Below are 23594 nucleotides of genomic sequence, written 5' to 3' on the forward strand. Positions count from 1 at the left end.
TTTTCTGCTAAGGGGACAGGACAACTTCACCGCATCAAAGGGACAATGGACGGGGCCATGTACCGTCAAATCTTGGGTGAGAACCTCCTTCCCTCAGCCAGGGCATTGAAAATGGGTCGTGGATGGGTATTCCAGCATGACAATGACCCAAAACACACGGCCAAGGCAACAAAGGAGTGGCTCAAGAAGAAGCACATTAAGGTCCTGGAGTGGCCTAGCCAGTCTCCAGACCTTAATCCCATAGAAAATCTGTGGAGGGAGCTGAAGGTTCGAGTTGCCAAACGTCAGCCTCGACACCTTAATGACTTTAATGAACATGCACCTGTGGAACGGTCGTTAAGACACTAACAGCTTACTGACAGTAGGCAATTAAGGTCACAGTTATGAAAACTTAGGACACTAAAGAGGCCTTTCTACTGACTGAAAAACACCAAAAGAAAGATACCCAGGGTCCCTGCTCATCTGTGTGAACGTGCCTTCGGCATGCTGCAAGGAGGCATGAGGACTGCAGATGGGTCCAGGGTTATATATTGCAATGTCCGTACTGTGAGATGCCTAAGACAACACTACAGGGAGACAGGACGGACAGCTGATCGTCCTCGCAGTGGCAGATCACGTGAAACAACACCTGCACAGGATCGGTACATCCGAACATCACACCTGCGGGACAGGTACAGGATGGCATCAAGGATCTCAATCTGGGCACGTCTGGGACCTGTTGGATCGGAGGGTGAGGGCTAGGGCCATTCCCCCCAGAAATGTCCAGGAACTTGCAGGTGTCTTGGTGGAAGAGTGGGGTAACATCTCCCAGCAAGAACTGGCAAATCTGGTGCAGTCCATGAGGAGGAGATGCACTGCAGTACTTAATGCAGCTGGTTACTTTTGATTTTGACCCCCCATTTGGTCATTTATGTTAGTCACATGTCTGTGGAACTTGTTCAGTTTATGTCTCAGTTGTTGAATCTTGTTATGTTCATACAAATATTTACACGTTAAGTTTGCTGAAAATAAACGCAGTTGACAGTGAGAGGACGTTTATTTTTTTTGCTGAGTTTATATCATATATCATAACCATTTTCAGAATGAATTCCGCACCTTTTCTGGCCGTGATGGTTGATATTCCCCAAGTAGCCATACAACAGATGACCATGCACATCTCTCCTTGGGCCTATTAGATATTATAACTAAATGTTTTTGCATCCGAAAGGGAGCGCGGTTTATAACATACAGTAGAATTTAACAGTTGAACAGGTAGGCTAGCGCTGTACTGTAGTTTTCATTTTTTTCAATGTTTCAGAATTTGCGGGCAGTACAGCATAGCCTATTTAGGTTTGGGAAAAAGTAAATGCAAAACATTCTTGAATTCAAACGATCTGTTTACAGGTCCACAACAATGTGCAATTGTTTTTGTCTTTCAGAAACGGACAGATAATCTACAGCAAATGTCACAGCAAAAGAAAACATTCTGCCAACCCCTCCAAAGACATCTGCATTGATATTTCCTTAGAAACTGTCTTGGCCTAATTCCAATACTTCTAAAGTATACAGCAAATTAGAGTGTTATTGTCACTATAAAAGGTGAATGGAGGCGTTTTCCAGGCGGAGTTATAATGCTTGTTCACGTGCACAGTTTTACGACACGTCTGATTTATAACTGGAAACTTTATCAATCTCAATATTATTGTGCGTGCGATATTTAGGGTAACATTGAGGCCCCAGAACCAGTGTGGACAGTGAACTGACCTAAGTGTCTGTCCCAGACAGTGACCAGTTCAGTAACCAGGCCCAGAGTTATGTGTCTAGTACAGCTGCTAACAGCAGAACACAGGATCTCCTGGGCGTTGGGCCACAAGGCATCAGGCTCCGGGTCTGGAACAGAGAGACATGATGAGCTGCAACACTGCTGGCCATGAACCGTTCCTACACCCAGAACACTCAGGTAATATACTGACATACACTAGAAGGGCCTGTATTCATAAAGCCTCAGAGTGGGAGTGCTGATCTGGGATCAGGTCCCCTCTGTCCATGGAATCATCTAAATGGTCAAACTGATCCTAGATCAGACACTTGAATACAGACCCAGGATCTTATTTAACATCAACACAGATCCTATTGTAATCTCATAGTACGCGTGACTAAAGAACCCCCAACCTAATCAACCTACCTGGTTTGTCTTTGGGAGCTTTCCACAGTAAGTACTGCAGCAGATTGTGGCTGCCACTCCACCACAGACACACAGCTACAGACACTCCTCCTGGAGAGAGAGACAGGCAGGGGGAGAGAGACAGACAGGGGGAGAGAGACAGACAGGGGGAGAGAGAGAGACAGACAGGGGGAGAGAGAGACAGACAGGGGGAGAGAGAGACAGACAGGGGGGAGAGAGAGACAGACAGGGGGGAGAGAGAGACAGGGGGAGAGAGAGACAGGGGGAGAGAGAGACAGGGGGAGAGAGAGACAGACAGGGGGAGAGAGAGACAGACAGGGGAGAGAGAGAGAGACAGTCAGGGGGGAGAGAGAGACAGTCAGGGGGGAGAGAGAGACAGTCAGGGGGAGAGAGACAGGCAGGGGGAGAGAGAGACAGACAGGGGGGAGAGAGAGACAGACAGGGGAGAGAGAGACAGACAGGGGGAGAGAGAGACAGACAGGGGGAGAGAGACAGACAGGGGGAGAGAGAGACAGACAGGGGGGAGAGAGAGACAGACAGGGGGAGAGAGAGACAGTCAGGGGGGAGAGAGAGACAGTCAGGGGGAGAGAGACAGGCAGGGGGAGAGAGAGACAGACAGGGGAGAGAGAGACAGACAGGGGGAGAGAGAGAGACAGACAGGGGGAGAGAGAGACAGACAGGGGGAGAGAGAGACAGGGGGAGAGAGAGACAGGGGGAGAGAGAGACAGGGGAGAGACAGACAGACAGGGGGAGAGAGAGACAGGGGAGAGACAGACAGACAGGGAGAGAGAGAGACAGACAGGGGGAGAGAGAGACAGACAGGGGGAGAGAGACAGACAGGGGAGAGAGAGACAGACAGGGGGAGAGAGAGACAGACAGGGGGAGAGAGAGACAGACAGGGGGAGAGAGAGACAGACAGGGGAGAGAGACAGACAGGGGAGAGAGAGAGACAGGGGGGAGAGAGACAGACAGGGGGGAGAGAGAGACAGACAGGGGGAGAGAGAGACAGACAGGGGGAGAGAGAGACAGACAGGGGGAGAGAGAGACAGACAGGGGGAGAGAGAGACAGACAGGGGGAGAGAGAGACAGACAGGGGGAGAGAGAGACAGACAGGGGGAGAGAGAGACAGACAGGGGGGAGAGAGACAGACAGGGGGAGAGAGAGACAGACAGGGGGAGAGAGAGACAGACAGGGGGAGAGACAGACAGGGGGAGAGAGAGACAGACAGGGGGAGAGACAGACAGGGGGAGAGAGACAGACAGGGGGGGAGAGAGACAGACAGGGGGAGAGAGAGACAGACAGGGGGAGAGAGAGACAGACAGGGGGAGAGAGAGACAGACAGGGGGAGAGAGAGACAGACAGGGGGAGAGAGAGACAGACAGGGGGAGAGAGACAGACAGGGGGGAGAGAGAGACAGACAGGGGGAGAGAGAGACAGACAGGGGGAGAGAGAGACAGACAGGGGGAGAGAGACAGACAGGGGGAGAGAGAGACAGACAGGGGGAGAGAGAGACAGACAGGGGAGAGAGAGACAGACAGGGGAGAGAGAGACAGACAGGGGGGCGAGAGACAGACAGGGGGAGAGAGAGACAGACAGGGGGAGAGAGAGACAGACAGGGGAGAGAGAGACAGACAGGGGGAGAGAGACAGACAGGGGGAGAGAGAGACAGGGGGAGAGAGAGACAGACAGGGGGAGAGAGAGACAGGGGGAGAGAGAGACAGACAGGGGGAGAGAAAGACAGACAGGGGGAGAGAGAGACAGACAGGGGGAGAGAGAGACAGACAGGGGGAGAGAGAGACAGACAGGGGGAGAGAGAGACAGACAGGGGAAGAGAGAGACAGACAGGGGGAGAGAGAGACAGACAGGGGGAGAGAGAGACAGACAGGGGGAGAGAGAGACAGACAGGGGGAGAGAGAGGCAGACAGGGGGAGAGAGAGACAGACAGGGGGAGAGAGACAGACAGGGGGAGAGAGAGACAGACAGGGGGAGAGAGAGACAGACAGGGGGAGAGAGAGACAGACAGGGAGAGAGAGAGACAGACAGGGGGAGAGAGAGACAGGGGGAGAGAGACAGACAGGGGGAGAGAGAGACAGACAGGGGGAGAGAGAGACAGACAGGGGGAGAGAGAGACAGGGGGAGAGAGACAGACAGGGGGAGAGTGTCACGAACCGGCTCAAGTTCGTAACAAAAGGGAGACACGTGGAGACAAGGAGTACTCAAAGTATATATTTATTAATTAAAGTAACTAACTGAAATAACAATGGGGTGTGTAATCAGTAATCAGTAGTGTAAGTGAGTGTTTGCTTGCATAAATGTAATATAGAAAAGTGTTGATAAGTGCCAAAGCAAACAACCCAAAAAAGGCCACAAAAAATATCACAACCAAAATCAAAGTATCTGCCTGGAGAGAGTCTCCCTAATGAATGTAGAAGAGGTCCATTTATCCTGGGACAACCCGGCCCAGGTGTTTCCCATGTAGCTGACGACCCTCCCAACTCCGCCCACCGGCATCCTAACAAGGAAACAAGAACAAAGAGAGAATACGGCAGACAGAGTGGGAGGGTCGTCACACCCCCCATAAGACCGGGGACCAACAAGGACCCCCGGACCAACATACCAGCCCCTGCGTCCCAACCTGACAAATTGTACATGTTCACACCTCCACTTGCCCCACCCATCATCCTCCTCTCCAGCCCTCAGCAACCTTTACACAGGAAGCAACCTTTAAGAGGAAAGAAGAACACAAGACTAGGAGGGGACAAACAGGAAAGATAGAACATGACAAAATCAAACAATGGTCGGTCACATCAATATTCATGAACAGGGCGCACGTCACCCTGCCCAACCACCTTTCCAAGGTATACCACAGTCGCCTGAGCAAACTCACATTCAGCCAAATTCATCGTGAGGCGACCCGCAGCCAGACGTCCGAACAAGGCCTGAATACGGGACAGATGCTCCTCCCAAGCATCTGCATATATCACTACATCGTCCAGATAAACAGCGCAACCGGCCAGACCAGAGACAACCCTGTTCATAAATCGCTGAAAAGTGGCAGGCGCATTACGCAGTCCGAAACTCATAACCGAATACGAGTACAGACCAACAGGTGTAATAAAGGCAGAGATTTCACGTGCCCTACTCATCAGTGGCACCTGCCAATACCCCTTTAACAGGTCAAATTTGCTCACAAACGTAGCTGCGCCGACTTGACCAACGCAGTCCTCCATCCGAGGAAGAGGAAATGAATCCGGCCCAGTGACATCGTTTACCTTACGGTAGTCCGTACAAAATCTATTTGTTCCATCCGATTTACTGCCCAAGATACAGGGAGAAGCCCAACTGGAGAAAGAAGGATCTGCTATTTTACTCTCCAGCATGTACCTGACCTCAGCATCCAGACAACGCAGTTTCTCTGAAGAAACTCTATAGAACCGTTGACGAATGGGGTCAGCATCTCCAATGTCAATATCATGTTCTATTAAGTTTGTACGTGTAGGTGTATCCGAAAACAACCCTGGAAATCTCCGAATCAAACCAACCCTCTCTTCCGCTCATCAACAGGTAGATGAGTAAGAAGGCTATCTACAATCTCCAGTGTCTCTGAATTTTTCAATCTACCCTGCAGTATGCAATCGTCGGGACCAGAAACATCTTCCTGCTCCTGCACAGACCTAGCATGACCAGAACTCAGGGAATAAACAGTATCAGCCAAAAGAACAGCCTTACCGTCCTCTGTAGACTCCCCCTGTTCAGTCTCAGAGGAACGTGCATAATAGGGTTTTAACAAATTTACATGGCACAGTTGGTGTGCTTTCCTCCGTTCTGGAGTGGCAACTAGATAATTTTGCTCAGTGTACTGGCGCACCACTGTATATGAACCTTGAAACTTGGCTTGAAAAGGAGAACCAACAATTGGCAGCAGAGCCAGAACCTGATCACCTGGACTAAAGTGATGAGGCTCAGCTCGGCGATCATATATGCTCTTCATCCTGTCCTGTGAAGATGATAGCTCCTCTTTAGCCATTTCCCCAGCGGCATACAAGCGTCGCCGAAAATCACCCACATATGATAACAGGGACTGAGGAGGCTCGGGAGACTTCCAGTCATCCTGGAGAACAGATAAAAGCCCACGCACCCGATGTCCAAACACTAGGTCATTTGGGCTAAAACCCGTGCTCTCCTGTGAAACCTCCCTAGCAGCTAACAGTAACCAAGGCAACCCCTCCTCCCAATCCTTATCCATCTCAGTACAATAAGCTCTCAACAAAGACTTAAGTATTTGATGGAAACGTTCCAGTGCTCCTTGACTTTGGGCATGATAAGCGCTAGACAAGTTGTGTTTAATATGGAGTTGTTGGAGAACCTGTCCAAAGAGATTAGAGGTGAAATTAGATCCTTGATCACTTTGAATGACCTTAGGGATTCCAAACAGTGAGAGAAACTGAGTCAAAGCTTTTAACACAGCCTTAGTCGTGATAGACCGGAGAGGGTAGGCAACAGGAAACCCAGTGGTCTGACACATCACAGTCAACAAATAATTACTACCCTTTCTAGAACGAGGCAGAGGACCAACACAATCAATAATCAAATACTCAAAAGGTTTACTGAGTACAGGAATAGGGAACAGTGGTACCGGCTTAATAGCTTGATTAGGTTTACCAGTTAATTGACAGGTGTGACAAGTTTTGATGAAATCAGAAACATCCCTCTTTAATCTTGGCCAAAAAAAATTTCGTAATATGTGATTGTAGGTTTTTCTCACACCCATATGCCCAGCAACGTCGTTTGAGAAGTTGTCAGCACCAACTCACGAAGCCTAACTGGTACCACAACCTGACTAATCGCCTCCCCAGAAAACAACTACCATGAGACATCCACTTCCTCATCAGGACCTCCTCTTGGAGAAAATAGCCCTGTGCGACATCTCCCAACTGTTCTACAGGCACAATCTGGTCCCGCAACTCTTCTAATGTAGGGTCAGCCCGTTGCGCCTCGATTAAATCGGAGCGGGATACGGATAACGGGATAACAGGGAAAACAGTAACAGACTTCTTTATGGTATTCTCGTTAGCCAGTTCCGTAACCAAGTCATCAGGGATCATAGAACGCGTCACTGCACACGCAGAAAACACCTCTGGGAAATTCTGCGCACTCTCATCAGGAATCCCTACAATTGAAGGCTTATTAGAAACCGCTAAAGATGGAAACACGATAGGCCACACACGCTCCCCAGCCAAGTTATTTCCAAGGATCACGTCAACACCCTCAATAGGCAATGAAGGACGCACCCCCACAACAACCTCACCTTTCACCAGTCCACAATCCAACATCAGTTTATGCAATGGAACTGACAGAGTGTTCAAACCTATTCCCCTAATTAGAACACTATTCCCGAATCAGTCTCCGCAGAGAAGGGTAACACAGATTCCAACACAAATGATTCAGAGGCACCTGTATCTCTTAGGATCTTTACTGGCACTAGGTTCTTACTTCCTACCATAGACACAAAACCCTCCGTAACAAAAAAGGTAAATAGTCGGGATCAATATAGCCCTTCACATGGCTCTGAGCATGAGACAATGCGTCAGGAGTGAACTGATGTGGAACAGGCGCTGCTAACGCTATAGGCCTCGATTTACCATAAGCACCTGTACTGAATTTACCCCTAGACCTAAGAATCGGACATTCATTCTTCCAATGACCTAATTCTCGACAGTAGTGACACTCTTGACCAAAGTCAGTTTTACCACGGGTATCAGGCTCAACCCCAGTTGAATGAAACTCTGCCCGGGAACCGAAGTATCTCGGCGAGCGAGGCCCAACTCTCTGCAAACACCCCCACTCACTCCGAATACGGGGTTCTGCAAAAAAAGTGTGTGAGTCAACACATATTCATCTGCCAAAACCGCAGCTTCAGCGACAGTCTTTATTTTCGTTCGTTAATGTACATGTCGCTATACGATCAGGGATTGTGTCCTTAAATTGTTCTAACATAATCAGATCACACAGCCCTTGGAAAGTCATAACTGCAGAGGCGGAACACCAGCGATTGAACTGTGAAGATAATATTGCGCAAAACTCAACATGAGTCTGCTGATCATCCCTTTTAAAGTTCTAAATCGTTGGCGGTAAGCCTCAGGGACCAATTCATAACTCTGTAACACAGCCGTTTTAACCTTCTCATAACTAACACTGTCTGCTACACTAAGAGCTGAATATGCTTCTTGCGCTTTACCAGTCAGCACACACTGCAACATCAAAGTGCGATCAGAATCAGGCCAACTCCTAGCGTCAGCAACACGCTCAAACAACGAAAAGAATGTCTCCGGGTCCTTTTCATTAAACTGGGGCAACAACCGTAAATTCCCAACAATATCAAATGTGTCTGGATTACGACCAAAAGAGGAACGACCCCTAGGTAACTCTGGGTCATCTTCCCAGAGCAAACTCTCCCCTGAGAGCTTTCCTTCCCTAACCAACTCTAGTCGCTCTTGTTGCAGCTTGATTTTAGCACGCTCCATATCCTGTTTAAATTCCAATTCCCTTTCATATTTTACACGATCATGCTCCATTTTAGCTTGTTCATGCTCTAGCTGTAACAGAAGCAGTTCTTTCTGCTGTTCAAAAAGAAGACCACCATGACTAACCGATGGAGCGGTCATTGTAACATATCGGGGAGACAACGTGTCCTCAGCAGAGGCTGCCCCAGTGGTAACATCCAGAATACCACTCTCCATCAAATTGGCCTTCAATATTAACCTAATAGAATTTTTTAGGCGTTTATCACTAATTTCAACCTTGTAGTGTTCAGCAACCTTCAACAGCTGTTCTTTAGTACATAATTCTAACAGTTCTTCTGATGGAAAGCGAATGAACTCATCTACATTAGACGCCATAATCAGGGAAAAAAAATATATATATAGATCATAATAATCTTGCTCAACCCTCTGCTGAGCACACCAGACACAAGAGAAATGACAATCACACCGAGCACCACAGAAGAGAGCTGGGATATGGAGCTTCCCCAACCTACAATAACTCAACCCTAGTCTTCGTGCAGATTCGCGGTGGGTAATTACGCACTGTAGCCCGCTGGCAAGGAATTAAACCCCCAGCACGCTGGTAGATTTCCCCAAGCCACGGATGTGCCCCGAGACAACTGCTCAGTCCACTGACACCACACAAAAATAACAAACATTTAACCATGCCCAACGTATCCCAAACAAAACACGTCACTAAGCCTATCCGGGGAAAAAGCTATAGCTCCGGGTAGCAAATGTCACTACCCTACCCAATCTCCCACTGAGGTACACAGCCGATTGTACTCACCTCAGACCGATGTCCCAACAGCGAGTAGAGCAAGAGTTTCCAGGCTGGGCAGGGACTGAAACTAACCAATGTACTCTCTCCAACGCAGTACAAAACCCAAAGGCAACCAATACTGGCCTATCAAACTCAAACAAACTAACAAAATTTACAAAGAAAAACCCTACAGCATTGGACATTAACTCCACGTTCTCCCAAACACAACCAGTTCAAAATCCCAGACGAGCCCCCACTTGTCACGAACCGGCTCAAGTTCGTAACAAAAGGGAGACACGTGGAGACAAGGAGTACTCAAAGTATATATTTATTAATTAAAGTAACTAACTGAAATAACAATGGGGTGTGTAATCAGTAATCAGTAGTGTAAGTGAGTGTTTGCTTGCATAAATGTAATATAGAAAAGTGTTGATAAGTGCCAAAGCAAACAACCCAAAAAAGGCCACAAAAATATCACAACCAAAATCAAAGTATCTGCCTGGAGAGAGTCTCCCTAATGAATGTAGAAGAGGTCCATTTATCCTGGGACAACCCGGCCCAGGTGTTTCCCATGTAGCTGACGACCCTCCCAACTCCGCCCACCGGCATCCTAACAAGGAAACAAGAACAAAGAGAGAATACGGCAGACAGAGTGGGAGGGTCGTCACAGAGAGAGACAGACAGGGGGAGAGAGAGACAGACAGGGGGAGAGAGACAGACAGGGGGAGAGAGAGACAGGGGGAGAGAGAGACAGACAGGGGGAGAGAGAGACAGACAGGGGGAGAGAGAGACAGACAGGGGGAGAGAGAGACAGTCAGGGGGAGAGAGAGACAGACAGGGGGAGAGAGACAGGGGGAGAGAGAGACAGACAGGGGGAGAGAGAGACAGACAGGGGGAGAGAGAGACAGACAGGGGGAGAGAGAGGCAGACAGGGGGAGAGAGAGACAGACAGGGGGAGAGAGACAGACAGGTGGAGAGAGAGACAGACAGGGGGGAGAGAGAGACAGACAGGGGGAGAGAGAGACAGACAGGGAGAGAGAGAGACAGACAGGGGGAGAGAGAGACAGGGGAGAGAGACAGACAGGGGAGAGAGAGACAGACAGGGGGAGAGAGAGACAGACAGGGGGGAGAGAGAGACAGGGGGAGAGAGACAGACAGGGGAGAGAGAGACAGACAGGGGGAGAGAGAGACAGACAGGGGGAGAGAGACAGACAGGGGGAGAGAGAGACAGGGGGAGAGAGAGACAGACAGGGGGAGAGAGAGACAGACAGGGGGAGAGAGAGACAGACAGGGGGAGAGAGAGACAGTCAGGGGGAGAGAGAGACAGACAGGGGGAGAGAGACAGACAGGGGGAGAGAGAGACAGACAGGGGGAGAGAGAGACAGACAGGGGGGAGAGAGAGACAGACAGGGGGAGAGAGAGACAGACAGGGGGAGAGAGAGACAGTCAGGGGAGAGAGAGAGACAGGGGGAGAGAGACAGACAGGGGGAGAGAGAGACAGACAGGGGGAGAGAGAGACAGACAGGGGGAGAGAGAGACAGACAGGGGGAGAGAGAGACAGACAGGGGGAGAGAGAGACAGGGGGAGAGAGAGACAGACAGGGGGAGAGAGAGACAGGGGAGAGAGACAGACTGGGGAGAGAGAGACACAGACAGGGGGAGAGAGACAGACAGGGGGAGAGAGAGACAGACAGGGGGAGAGAGAGACAGACAGGGGGGAGAGAGACAGACAGGGGGAGAGAGAGAGACAGGGGAGAGAGAGACAGACAGGGGGAGAGAGAGACAGACAGGGGGAGAGAGAGAGACAGGGGAGAGAGAGAGACAGACAGGGGGAGAGAGAGACAGACAGGGGGAGAGAGAGACAGACAGGGGGAGAGAGAGACAGACAGGGGGGGAGAGAGACAGTCAGGGGGAGAGAGAGACAGACAGGGGGAGAGAGACAGACAGGGGGAGAGAGAGACAGACAGGGGGAGAGAGAGACAGGGGAGAGAGAGAGACAGGGGAGAGAGAGACAGGGGGAGAGAGACAGACAGGGGGAGAGAGAGACAGACAGGGGGAGAGAGAGACAGACAGGGGGAGAGAGACAGACAGGGGGAGAGAGAGACAGGGGGAGAGAGAGACAGACAGGGGGAGAGAGAGACAGACAGGGGGAGAGAGAGACAGACAGGGGGAGAGAGAGAGACAGTCAGGGGGAGAGAGAGACAGACAGGGGGAGAGAGAGACAGACAGGGGGAGAGAGAGACAGACAGGGGGGAGAGAGACAGACAGGGGGAGAGAGAGACAGACAGGGGGGAGAGAGACAGACAGGGGAGAGAGAGACAGACAGGGGGAGAGAGAGACAGACAGGGGAGAGAGAGACAGACAGGGGGAGAGAGAGACAGGGGGAGAGAGAGACAGACAGGGGGAGAGAGAGACAGACAGGGGAGAGAGAGACAGACAGGGGGGAGAGAGAGACAGACAGGGGAGAGAGAGACAGTCAGGGGGAGAGAGAGACAGACAGGGGGAGAGAGAGACAGACAGGGGGAGAGAGAGACAGACAGGGGGAGAGAGAGACAGACAGGGGGAGAGAGAGACAGACAGGGGGAGAGAGAGACAGACAGGGGGAGAGAGAGACAGACAGGGGGAGAGAGAGACAGACAGGGGGAGAGAGAGACAGGGGGAGAGAGACAGACAGGGGGAGAGAGAGACAGACAGGGGGAGAGAGAGACAGACGGGGGGAGAGAGACAGACAGGGGGAGAGAGAGACAGACAGGGGGAGAGAGAGACAGACAGGGGAGAGAGAGACAGACAGGGGGAGAGAGAGACAGTCAGGGGGAGAGAGAGACAGGGGAGAGAGACAGACAGGGGGAGAGAGAGACAGACAGGGGGGAGAGAGAGACAGACAGGGGGAGAGAGACAGACAGGGGGAGAGAGAGACAGACAGGGGGAGAGAGAGACAGACAGGGGGAGAGAGAGACAGACAGGGGGAGAGAGAGACAGACAGGGGGAGAGAGAGACAGACAGGGGGAGAGAGAGAGAGAGACAGGGGAGAGAGACAGACAGGGGGAGAGAGAGACAGACAGGGGAGAGAGAGACAGGGGGAGAGAGAGACAGACACGGGAGAGAGAGACAGACAGGGGGAGAGAGAGACAGACAGGGGGAGAGAGACAGACAGGGGAGAGAGAGACAGACAGGGGGAGAGAGAGACAGACAGGGGGAGAGAGACAGGGGGAGAGAGAGACAGGGGGAGAGAGACAGACAGGGGGAGAGAGACAGACAGGGGGAGAGAGAGACAGACAGAGAGAGACAGACAGGGGGAGAGAGAGACAGGGGGAGAGAGAGACAGACAGGAGGAGAGAGACAGACAGGGGGAGAGAGACAGGGGAGAGAGAGACAGGGGGAGAGAGAGACAGACAGGGGGAGAGAGAGACAGGGGAGAGAGAGACAGACAGGGGAGAGAGAGAGACAGACAGGGGGGAGAGAGAGACAGACAGGGGAGAGAGACAGACAGGGGGAGAGAGACAGACAGGGGGAGAGAGAGAGAGACAGGGGGAGAGAGAAACAGACAGGGGAGAGAGACAGACAGGGGGAGAGAGAGACAGACAGGGGGAGAGAGAAACAGACAGGGGGAGAGAGACAGACAGGGGGAGAGAGAAACAGACAGGGGGAGAGAGAGACAGGGGGAGAGAGAGACAGGGGGAGAGAGAAACAGACAGGGGGAGAGAGACAGACAGGGGGAGAGAGAGACAGACAGGGGGAGAGAGAAACAGACAGGGGGAGAGAGACAGACAGGGGGAGAGAGAAACAGACAGGGGGAGAGAGAGACAGGGGGAGAGAGAGACAGGGGGAGAGAGAAACAGACAGGGGGAGAGAGAAACAGACAGGGGGAGAGAGACAGACAGGGGGAGAGAGAAACAGACAGGGGAGAGAGAGACAGGGGGAGAGAGAGACAGGGGGGAGAGAGAAACAGACAGGGGAGAGAGACAGACAGGGGGGAGAGAGAGACAGACAGGGGGAGAGAGAAACAGACAGGGGGAGAGAGACAGACAGGGGGAGAGAGAGACAGACAGGGGGAGAGAGAGACAGACAGGGGGAGAGAGAGACAGACAGGGGGAGAGAGAGACAGACAGGGGGAGGAGAGAGACAGGGGGAGAGAGAGACAGGGGGAGAGAGAGACAGACAGGGGGAGAGAGACAGACAGGGGGAGAGAGAGACAGACAGGGGGAGAGAGAGACAGACGGGGAGAGAGAGACAGACAGGGGGAGAGAGAGACAGACAGGGGGAGAGAGAGACAGACAGGGGGAGAGAGACAGACAGGGGGAGAGAGACAGACAGGGGGAGAGAGAGACAGACAGGGGGAGAGAGACAGGGGGAGAGAGAGACAGACAGGGGGAGAGAGAGAGACAGGGGGAGAGAGAGACAGACAGGGGGAGAGAGAGACAGACAGGGGGAGAGAGACAGACAGGGGGAGAGAGAGACAGACAGGGGGAGAGAGAGACAGACAGGGGGAGAGAGACAGACAGTGGGACATGGAATCTGCGTATTTCTCCAAAGCTCAGTTGTCCTGAGTCTGCACAGAACTGCCAGGACCTCGGATCAATAGAGACACTTAAGTCTTTTCATGAAAATACTCATGGCCTCTAAACCTTCAAGCTGCATACTGGACCCTATTCCAACTAAACTACTGAAAGAGCTACTTCCTGTGCTTGGCCCTCCTATGTTGAACATAATAAATGTCTCCCTATCCACTGGATGTGAACCAAACTCACTAAAAGTGGCAGTAATAAAGCCTCTCTTGAAAAAGCCAAACCTTGACCCGGAAAATATAAAAAAACTATTGGCCTATATCGAATCTCCAATTCCTCTCAAAGAAAATTTAAAAAGCTGTTGCTTAGCAACTCACTGCCTCCAGTCTGGCTTTAGACCCCATCATAGCACTGAGACTGCCTCCAGTCTGGCTTTAGACCCCATCATAGCACTGAGACTGCCTCCAGTCTGGCTTTAGACCCCATCATAGCACTGAGACTGCCTCCAGTCTGGCTTTGGACCCCATCATAGCACTGAGACTGCCTCCAGTCTGGCTTTAGACCCCATCATAGCACTGAGACTGCCTCCAGTCTGGCTTTAGACCCCATCATAGCACTGAGACTGCCTCCAGTCTGGCTTTAGACCCCATCATAGCACTGAGACTGCCTCCAGTCTGGCTTTAGACCCCATCATAGCACTGAGACTGCCTCCAGTCTGGCTTTAGACCCCATCATAGCACTGAGACTGCCTCCAGTCTGGCTTTAGACCCCATCATAGCACTGAGACTGCCTCCAGTCTGGCTTTAGACCCCATCATAGCACTGAGACTGCCTCCAGTCTGGCTTTAGACCCCATCATAGCACTGAGACTGCCTCCAGTCTGGCTTTAGACCCCATCATAGCACTGAGACTGCCTCCAGTCTGGCTTTAGACCCCATCATAGCACTGAGACTGCCTCCAGTCTGGCTTTAGACCCCATCATAGCACTGAGACTGCCTCCAGTCTGGCTTTTGAGACCCCATCATAGCACTGAGACTGCCTCCAGTCTGGCTTTAGACCCCATCATAGCACTGAGACTGCCTCCAGTCTGGCTTTAGACCCCATCATAGCACTGAGACTGCCTCCAGTCTGGCTTTAGACCCCATCATAGCACTGAGACTGCCTCCAGTCTGGCTTTAGACCCCATCATAGCACTGAGACTGCCTCCAGTCTGGCTTTAGACCCCATCATAGCACTGAGACTGCCTCCAGTCTGGCTTTAGACCCCATCATAGCACTGAGACTGCACTCGTGGAGGTGGTAAATTACCTTTTAATCTGTCCTCGTGCTCCTAGACCTTAGTGCTGCTTTTGACACCATCGATCACCACATTCTTTTGGAGAGATTGGAAACCCTAATTGGTCGACACGGACAAGTTCTTGCCTGGTTTAGATATTATCTGTCTGAAAGATATCAGTTCGTCTCTGTGGATGGTTTGTCCTCTGACAAATCAATGGTAAGTTTCGGCGTTCCTCAAGGTTCCGTTTTAGGACCACTGTTGTTTTCACTATATACAGTGGGGAAAAAAAGTATTTAGTCAGCCACCAATTGTGCAAGTTCTCCCACTTAAAAAGATGAGAGAGGCCTGTAATTTTCATCATAGGTACACGTCAACTATGACAGACAAATTTAGAAAACAAAATCCAGAAAATCACATTGTAGGATTTTTTATGAATTTATTTGCAAATGATGGTGGAAAATAAGTATTTGGTCACCTACAAACAAGCAAGATTTCTGGCTCTCACAGACCTGTAACTTCTTCTTTAAGAGGCTCCTCTGTCCTCCACTCGTTACCTGTATTAATGGCACCTGTTTGAACTTGTTATCAGTATAAAAGACACCTGTCCACAACCTCAAACAGTCACATTCCAAACTCCACTATGGCCAAGACCAAAGAGCTGTCAAAGGACACCAGAAACAAAATTGTAGACCTGCAACAGGCTGGGAAGACTGAATCTGCAATAGGTAAGCAGCTTGGTTTGAAGAAATCAACTGTGGGAGCAATTATTAGGAAATGGAAGACATACAAGACCACTGATAATCTCCCTCGATCTGAGGCTCCACGCAAGATCTCACCTTGTGGGGTCAAAATGATCTCAAGAACGGTGAGCAAAAATCCCAGAACCACACAGGGGGACCTAGTGAATGACCTGCAGAGAGCTGGGACAAAAGTAACAAAGCCTACCATCAGTAACACACTACGCCGCCAGGGACTCAAATCCTGCTGCGCCAGACGTGTCCCCCTGCTTAAGCCAGTACATGTCCAGGCCCGTCTGAAGTGTGCTAGAGTGCATTTGGATGATCCAGAAGAGGATTGGGAGAATGTCATATGGTCAGATGAAACCAAAATAGAACTTTTTGGTAAAAACTCAACTCGTCGTGTTTGGAGGACAAAGAATGCTGAGTTGCATCCAAAGAACACCATACCTACTGTGAAGCATGGGCGTGGAAACATCATGCTTTGGGGCTGTTTTTCTGCAAAGGGACCAGGACGACTGATCCGTGTAAAGGAAAGAATGAATGGGGCCATGTATTGTGAATTTTTAAGTGAAAACCTCCTTCCATCAGCAAGGGCATTGAAGATGAAACGTGGCTGGGTCTTTCAGCATGACAACGATCCCAAACACACCGCCCGGGCAACGAAGGAGTGGCTTCGTAAGAAGCATTTCAAGGTCCTGGAGTGGCCTAGCCAGTCTCCAGATCTCAACCCCATAGAAAATCTTTGGAGGGAGTTGAAAGTCCGTGTTGCCCAGCGACAGCCCCAAAACATCACTGCTCTAGAGGAGATCTGCATGGAGGAATGGGCCAAAATTGGGCCAGCAACAGTGTGTGAAAACCTTGTGAAGACCTACAGAAAACGTTTGACCTGTGTCATTGCCAACAAAGGGTATATAACAAAGTATTGAGAAACTTTTGTTATTGACCAAATACTTATTTTCCACCATAATTTGCAAATAAATTCATTAAAAATCCTACAATGTGATTTTCTGGATTATTTTTTCTCATTTTGTCTGTCATAGTTGACGTGTACCTATGATGAAAAATTACAGGCCTCTCTCATCTTTTTAAGTGGGAGAACTTGCACAATTGGTGGCTGACTAAATACTTTTTTTCCCCACTGTATTCTACCTCTTGGTGATGTCATTCGGAAACACAATGTAAACTTTCACTGCTATGCGGACGACACACAGCTGTACATTTCGATGAAACATGGTGAAGCCCCAAAATTGCCTACCCTGGAAGCCTGTGTTTCAGACATAAGGAAGTGGATGGCGGCAAATGTTTTACTTTTAAACTTGGACAAAACAGAGATTCTAGTTCTAGGTCCCAAGAAACCAAGAGATCTGCTGTTGGATCTGACAGTTAGTTCTAGGTCCCAAGAAACAAAGAGATCTGCTGTTGGATCTGACAGTTAGTTCCAGGTCCCAAGAAACAGAGAGATCTGCTGTTGGATCTGACAGTTAGTTCTAGGTCCCAAGAAACAAAGAGATCTGCTGTTGGATCTGACAGTTAGTTATAGGTCCCAAGAAACAAAGAGATCTGCTGTTGGATCTGACAGTTAGTTCCAGGTCCCAAGAAACAGAGAGATCTGCTGTTGGATCTGACAGTTAGTTCTAGGTCCCAAGAAACAAAGAGATCTGCTGTTGGATCTGACAGTTAGTTATAGGTCCCAAGAAACAGAGAGATCTGCTGTTGGATCTGACAGTTAGTTCTAGGTCCCAAGAAACAGAGAGATCTGCTGTTGGATCTGACAGTTAGTTCTAGGTCCCAAGAAACAAAGAGATCTGCTGTTGGATCTGACAATTAATCCTGATGGTTGTACAGTCGTCTCAAAACTGTGAAGGACCCTCGGCGTTACTCTGGACCCTGATCTCTCTTTTGACGAACATATCAAGAATATTTCAAGGGCAGCTTTTTTCCATCTTCGTAACATTGCAAAAATCAGAAACTTTTAGTCCAAAAAATGATGCAGCTAATCCATGCTTTTGCCACTTCTAGATTAGACTACTGCAATGCTCTACTCTCCGGCTAAAGCACTAAATAAACTTCAGTTAGTGCTAAACACGGCTGCTAGAATCTTCACTAGAACCAAGAAATGTGATCACTTGGCCTTAATGGCCATGTACTCTTATAATATCCACCCTGCACAGCCAGAAGACGACTGGCCACCCCTCAGAGCCTGGTTCCTCTCTACCCAGTACAGCCAGTAGAGGACTGGTCACCCCTCAGAGCCTGGTTCCTCTCTACCCAGTACAGCCAGAAGAGGACTGGCCACCCCTCAGAGCCTGGTTCCTCTCTACCCAGTACAGCCAGAAGTGGCCTGGTTCCTCTCTACCCAGTACAGCCAGAAGAGGACTGGCCACCCCTCAGAGCCTGGTTCCTCTCTACCCAGTACAGCCAGTAGAGGACTGGCCACCCCTCAGAGCCTGGTTCCTCTCTACCCAGTACAGCCAGAAGAGGACTGGCCACCCCTCAGAGCCTGGTTCCTCTCTAGGTTTCTTCCTAGGTTCCTGCCTTTCTAGGGAGTTTGTCCTAGCCACCGTGCTTCTACATCTGCATTGCTTGCTGTTTGGGGTTTTAATGCTGGGTTTCTGTATAGCACTTTGTGACATCTGCTGATGTAAGATACATCTGATTTTGATTTGATAAAGGGGATATATTTTATTACAAATAGAAGGGTTAGGGTTAGGGCTCCTAAGAAGAGAGTAAGATAAATACATCTGATTTAAGAGTTGATAAAATGTATATTTTATGGGTTGTCAATCTCAATCTGCATCAGAACCCATGGCATTAATTAAATACTTAAATATAGAACCCATGGCATTAATTAAATACTTAAATATAGAACCCATGGCATTAATTAAATACTTAAATATAGAACCCATGGCATCAATTAAATACTTAAATATAGAACCCATGGCATCAATTAAATACTTAAATATAGAACCCATGGCATCAATTAAACACTTAAATATAGAACCCATGGCATTAATTAAAGATTTAAATACAGAACCCATGGCATTAATTAAAGATTTAAATACAGAACCCATGGCATCAATTAAAGATTTAAATACAGAACCCATGGCATCAATTACAGATTTAAATACAGAATCCATGGCATCAATTAAAGACTTAAATATAGAACCCATGGCATTAATTAAAGATTTAAATACAGAACCCATGGCATCAATTAAAGACTTAAATATAGAACCCATGGCATTAATTAAAGATTTAAATACAGAACCCATGGCATCAATTAAATATTTAAATACAGCAGAACCCATGGCATTAATTAAATACTTAAATACAGAACCCATGGCATCAATAAAAGATTTAAAAACAGATTCATGATATTCAAATGTAATGAAAATACATATTTGGTCAATTGTCTTAACCCACCTGTCTGAGGCTTAACTCCTTCCAGGACAGGAAACACACCTCCAGGAAACAGGAAATGACTGGTCACACAGCTTAAAACAACACAGCATCTCCATGGTTACAACACTAACACGTTATCTCCACGGTTACAACACTAACATGTCATCTCCACGGTTACAACACTAGTGCACCTTTCATGTCCAAGTCTAAAGGCTATGTCAACATGAACTCACGAGTGATTGAAGTCCAAAAGCTAGCAATGGGCGGATTCTATTATGCTGAGCCGCGGGGCACCGGTCTATGCCCCGTGACGTGAACTGGAAAAGCTGTGAGGGAGGAGAGCCCTTCTCAAATCCAACAGTAATCTGCGTCGCTCGGTCATGTTGTCAACAAGGCAGCATGGTGCATCATCCCGAGACATACAACATCTCTTTTGTATAAGATATATGTTTGAATTTTATAACTAGTGGGGGGCGCTGTTGGAAGCCAAGGATGTAGCACGCGTCTCCCTATCGCTCCTGAGTTAGTGACCAAATTTATATATTTAACTTTGCAAAACTGCATACATTTCTGTTTGCCCAGGCGTCTGAAGAGACCCATAAACAACTCAGTTCAAGTTTAATAAATTTAAATTCGTAATGACATCAACCCGACCAAAAACAGAGTCTGCAAGAGCAGGCCGCAACAAGCCTGCAACTTCTCCCGACTCACCCCGCCACCGAACGCTACCAATGCCGGCCCCACGGAAACACTGACTGTGGAGATGCTACAATCCGTGATAGGCACCCTCAAAGCCGACATTTTCGGAAAAATTGACTGTCTCTCTACCAACCTCAGGTCAGAGATATCAACGATCAAAGACGAGCTTAAAAAATCTATCGAGAGTATACAGAATAAGCTCGACGCACATGGGGTGACTTTATCGGATTTGGAGCGAGGGGCTACAGACCACGGCACTCGCATTAGCGAGCTAGAGGCTAGCGTCGGCTCATTGACAACTAGGGTGGCATTCCTCGATAATAGATGCGAAGATATGGAAAGTAGAATGCGGAGGAACAACATTCGTCTACTGGGAATACCGGAGGGAGTGGAGGGCCCAAGACCCACGGAGTACATGGCCCAGCTACTTCAGGAGCTGCTCGGGCTAGAGGAGAAGCCATTGCTAGACCGGGCTCACCGCACTCTGCGTAGCCGACCCAGGGATGGAGAACCCCCACGACCATTTGTCATCAGGGTGCATTTCTTTCACGTCCATAGCGACATACTGAGAAGATCGGGAGAAGCATCCCCTCTTCTACATAAGGGTAAAAGAGTCTCGATATTTGCGGACTACACAACAGCTGTGGCTAAGAGGCGGGCTAGCTTTGGAGCTGTGAAACGCCAACTACACACCTGCCCGGGCGTGAAGTTCGGCCTCATCTACCCTGCGGTTTTGAGACTGACTTTACCGGACGGTTCCATGCACAGATTCGAGGACCCGGCTATAGCGGCAGATTTCATCAACAAGAACGTGAAAGCGGCTGTTGTACCGCATGGTTTGTAACAAATTGTTGGCTAGCTGGTCTTCCTAGCAGGCTAGTTAGCAGGCCGAATGGGTGACTAACGAAGCCATCTCTGCTGGGTTCATCGACATATGAATGTCACTCTCTTCTTTATCTTTTTATTTCCAGCCCAGGTTTGCCGCCTCTAATGCCAATATCTGGGGGTCTGCATGGCTGTTTCAGTCTGATTATTTACCATCTGCGTCGAGGTTAAACCTCTCTTAATCGAGGATAGTTTTCCTTAGACTCTATTGGGGACCATTCTATTCATGTTTGGCTTACTCTAGTTAAATGGTCACTAATCTTAGGTAGCACAGAGTAAGAGTTATCATGCTTAGCTCTAAACTTTCTTCGTATTTAGGGTTTTGCTTGCATCTCATTTGGGGAGATGCTTCGGCAAGGGGCGGGTGTGAGGGAAGGGTTTGTTCATGTATATAGTTTGTATATGTTTTTGTGCCTCTTCGTTTGTCTTTGTTTTTTACATTTGCGCTTTTAGGTTCAACTAAGATCTTCAGTTTACATTGTACCTTGTCCTTTACACATCCTCTCTCTCTCTTAAGATATGACTCAGCCTAGTGTAGCCCATACTGCTGGAGGGAATGGCTTTAATTTTCTTACTTGGAACTGCAGGGGCATAAATAACCCAGTTAAACGTAGTAAGGTACTACACCATCTTCATCATTTGAAAGCTCACATCATCTTTCTCCAAGAAACTCATCTGAAGGTATCACAACACTCAAGTCTTAGGTGCAGATGGGTGGGTCAGGTGTTCCATTCCTCATTTCAGAGTAAGGCGAGAGGGGTGGCTATTTTACTTCACAGATCGGTACCTTTTACATGTTCTAAGGTGATCGCAGATCCCCATGGTAGATATATAATTGTCAGTGGTAGGCTGCTCAATACAAAGGTTCTTCTTGTTAATATCTATGCTCCTAATTGGGACAACGGTGATTTTTTCAAATCGGTTTTCTCTACACTCCCAGATATGTCCACCCATATGTTGATTTTAGGGAGGTGACTTTAACTGTTGGTTAGACCCACAATTGGATCGATCCTCCACTAAACCTACCACCCTATCAACCTCAGCTAGAGTTGTTCGAACCTTTATGTCTGAATTCGCAGTCTCAGATCCTTGGAGAATGGTTAATCCAGCTGGGAAAGCATACTCTTTTTTCTCATCGGTCCACCACACTTTTACGCGCATAGACTACTTCCTTGTTGATGACCGGCTCCTCCACTCCATAACTTCATGTTCATATAACCCAATTGTTGTATCTGACCACGCCCCTGTTACTATGGAAGTAGCTTTTCAAAATGTTGACAATCAGCGACCGCCTTGGCGACTAAAAACCCAACTGCTCAGTAATGAACACTTTGTCAACTTTGTTTTGAGTCAAATCGACTTTTTCATGATTACAAATAGAACCCCAAACATCTCTGCGTCTACTCTCTGGGAAACTTTGAAAGCTTATATCAGAGGTGAAATTATCTCCTACACCGCACATGAGAACAAATTGAAAAGGAATAGGTTATCTATGCTAACACGCTGTATTGCCCAATTAGATGACATTTATGCCGTTTCACCATCCCCAGATATTTATAAGGAACGTTTAACTCTGCAAGCAGAATTTGACACACTATTAACAGACCAGGTTACTGAAATGCTTGTCAAGTCTAGGAGCACTTACTATGAACAAGGAGAGAAAGCCAGTAAATTATTAGCTCACAAGTTACGTCAACAATCATCATCATCTCAGATTACAAAAATTCGTACATCATCTGGGATATCATTAGATCCTGGGGGGATCAATGAGGAGTTCAAGAGATTTTACCAGTCTCTATATACCTCTGAAAGTAAAGCGGATACACTGGAATTGGATAATTTCTTCCACTCACTATCTGTGCCTTCGGTCGGCCGGGATTTGGTAAAAAATTAGAGCAGCCGATCACTGTTGAAGAACTGTCTAACGCTGTCAAATCCCTTCAATCTGGGAGAAGCCCAGGGCCTGATGGCTACCCGACAGAGTTTTATAAAAAGTTTATCACCAAAATAGCCCCTATTCTAATTGAAATGTACAATGATGCATTTGTAAATGGTGCTCTCCCACATACTCTCACTCAAGCAACCATTTGTGTTATTCTTAAAAAAAAACAAAGACCCTCTTGACTGTGCATCATACCGTCCAATTAGCCTGCTAAATGTGGACTATAAAATTCTAGCCAAAATTCTGGCAACGCGGCTAGAAACAGTCCTCCCATCAATTATCTCTCCGGATCAAACAGGATTTATAAAAAATAGACACTCATTCTTCAATCTCCGAAGATTATTTAATATTATATACAATCCTTCTGTCAACAATACCTCTGAAGCCATTATATCCCTGGACGCGGAGAAAGCGTTTGATCGGGTGGAATGGAAATACCTTTTTACACTCTAAATAAATTTGGCTTTGGCTCCAAATTCATGACCTGGATAAAACTTCTGTACTCATCCCCCCAAGCCTCTGTCAGGACTAATAACACTCAATCAGATCGCTTCCCTCTGCAAAGATCGACACGTCAGGGTTGCCCTTTAAGTCCCTTACTGTTTGCCCTCGCCATAGAGCCACTTGCAATAGCACTTCGCTCCAACCCCCTCATCAAAGGCATAGTCAGATACGGGCA

General features: G+C 48.6%; 1 protein-coding gene across 1 annotated transcript in view; it reads right to left on the reverse strand.

Moving 5' to 3' along the window:
- LOC121564125 (WD repeat-containing protein 93-like) overlaps nucleotides 1-23594 on the reverse strand; it is a gene marked incomplete at its 3' end in the record, with an annotated part of 56846 nt that overhangs the window by 11103 nt on the left and 22149 nt on the right. The window contains exons 8-10 of the mRNA XM_045217339.1: nucleotides 19411-19481; nucleotides 2165-2254; nucleotides 1744-1869 (exon numbers count right to left, since the gene is read on the reverse strand). Of these exons, the coding sequence (XP_045073274.1) occupies nucleotides 1744-1869; nucleotides 2165-2254; nucleotides 19411-19481 (287 nt within the window). The remainder of the gene's footprint in view (nucleotides 1-1743; nucleotides 1870-2164; nucleotides 2255-19410; nucleotides 19482-23594) is intronic.

The sequence above is a fragment of the Coregonus clupeaformis genome, unplaced genomic scaffold (assembly GCF_020615455.1).
Source record: "Coregonus clupeaformis isolate EN_2021a unplaced genomic scaffold, ASM2061545v1 scaf1018, whole genome shotgun sequence".
NCBI classification, from domain to species: Eukaryota; Metazoa; Chordata; class Actinopteri; order Salmoniformes; family Salmonidae; genus Coregonus; species Coregonus clupeaformis.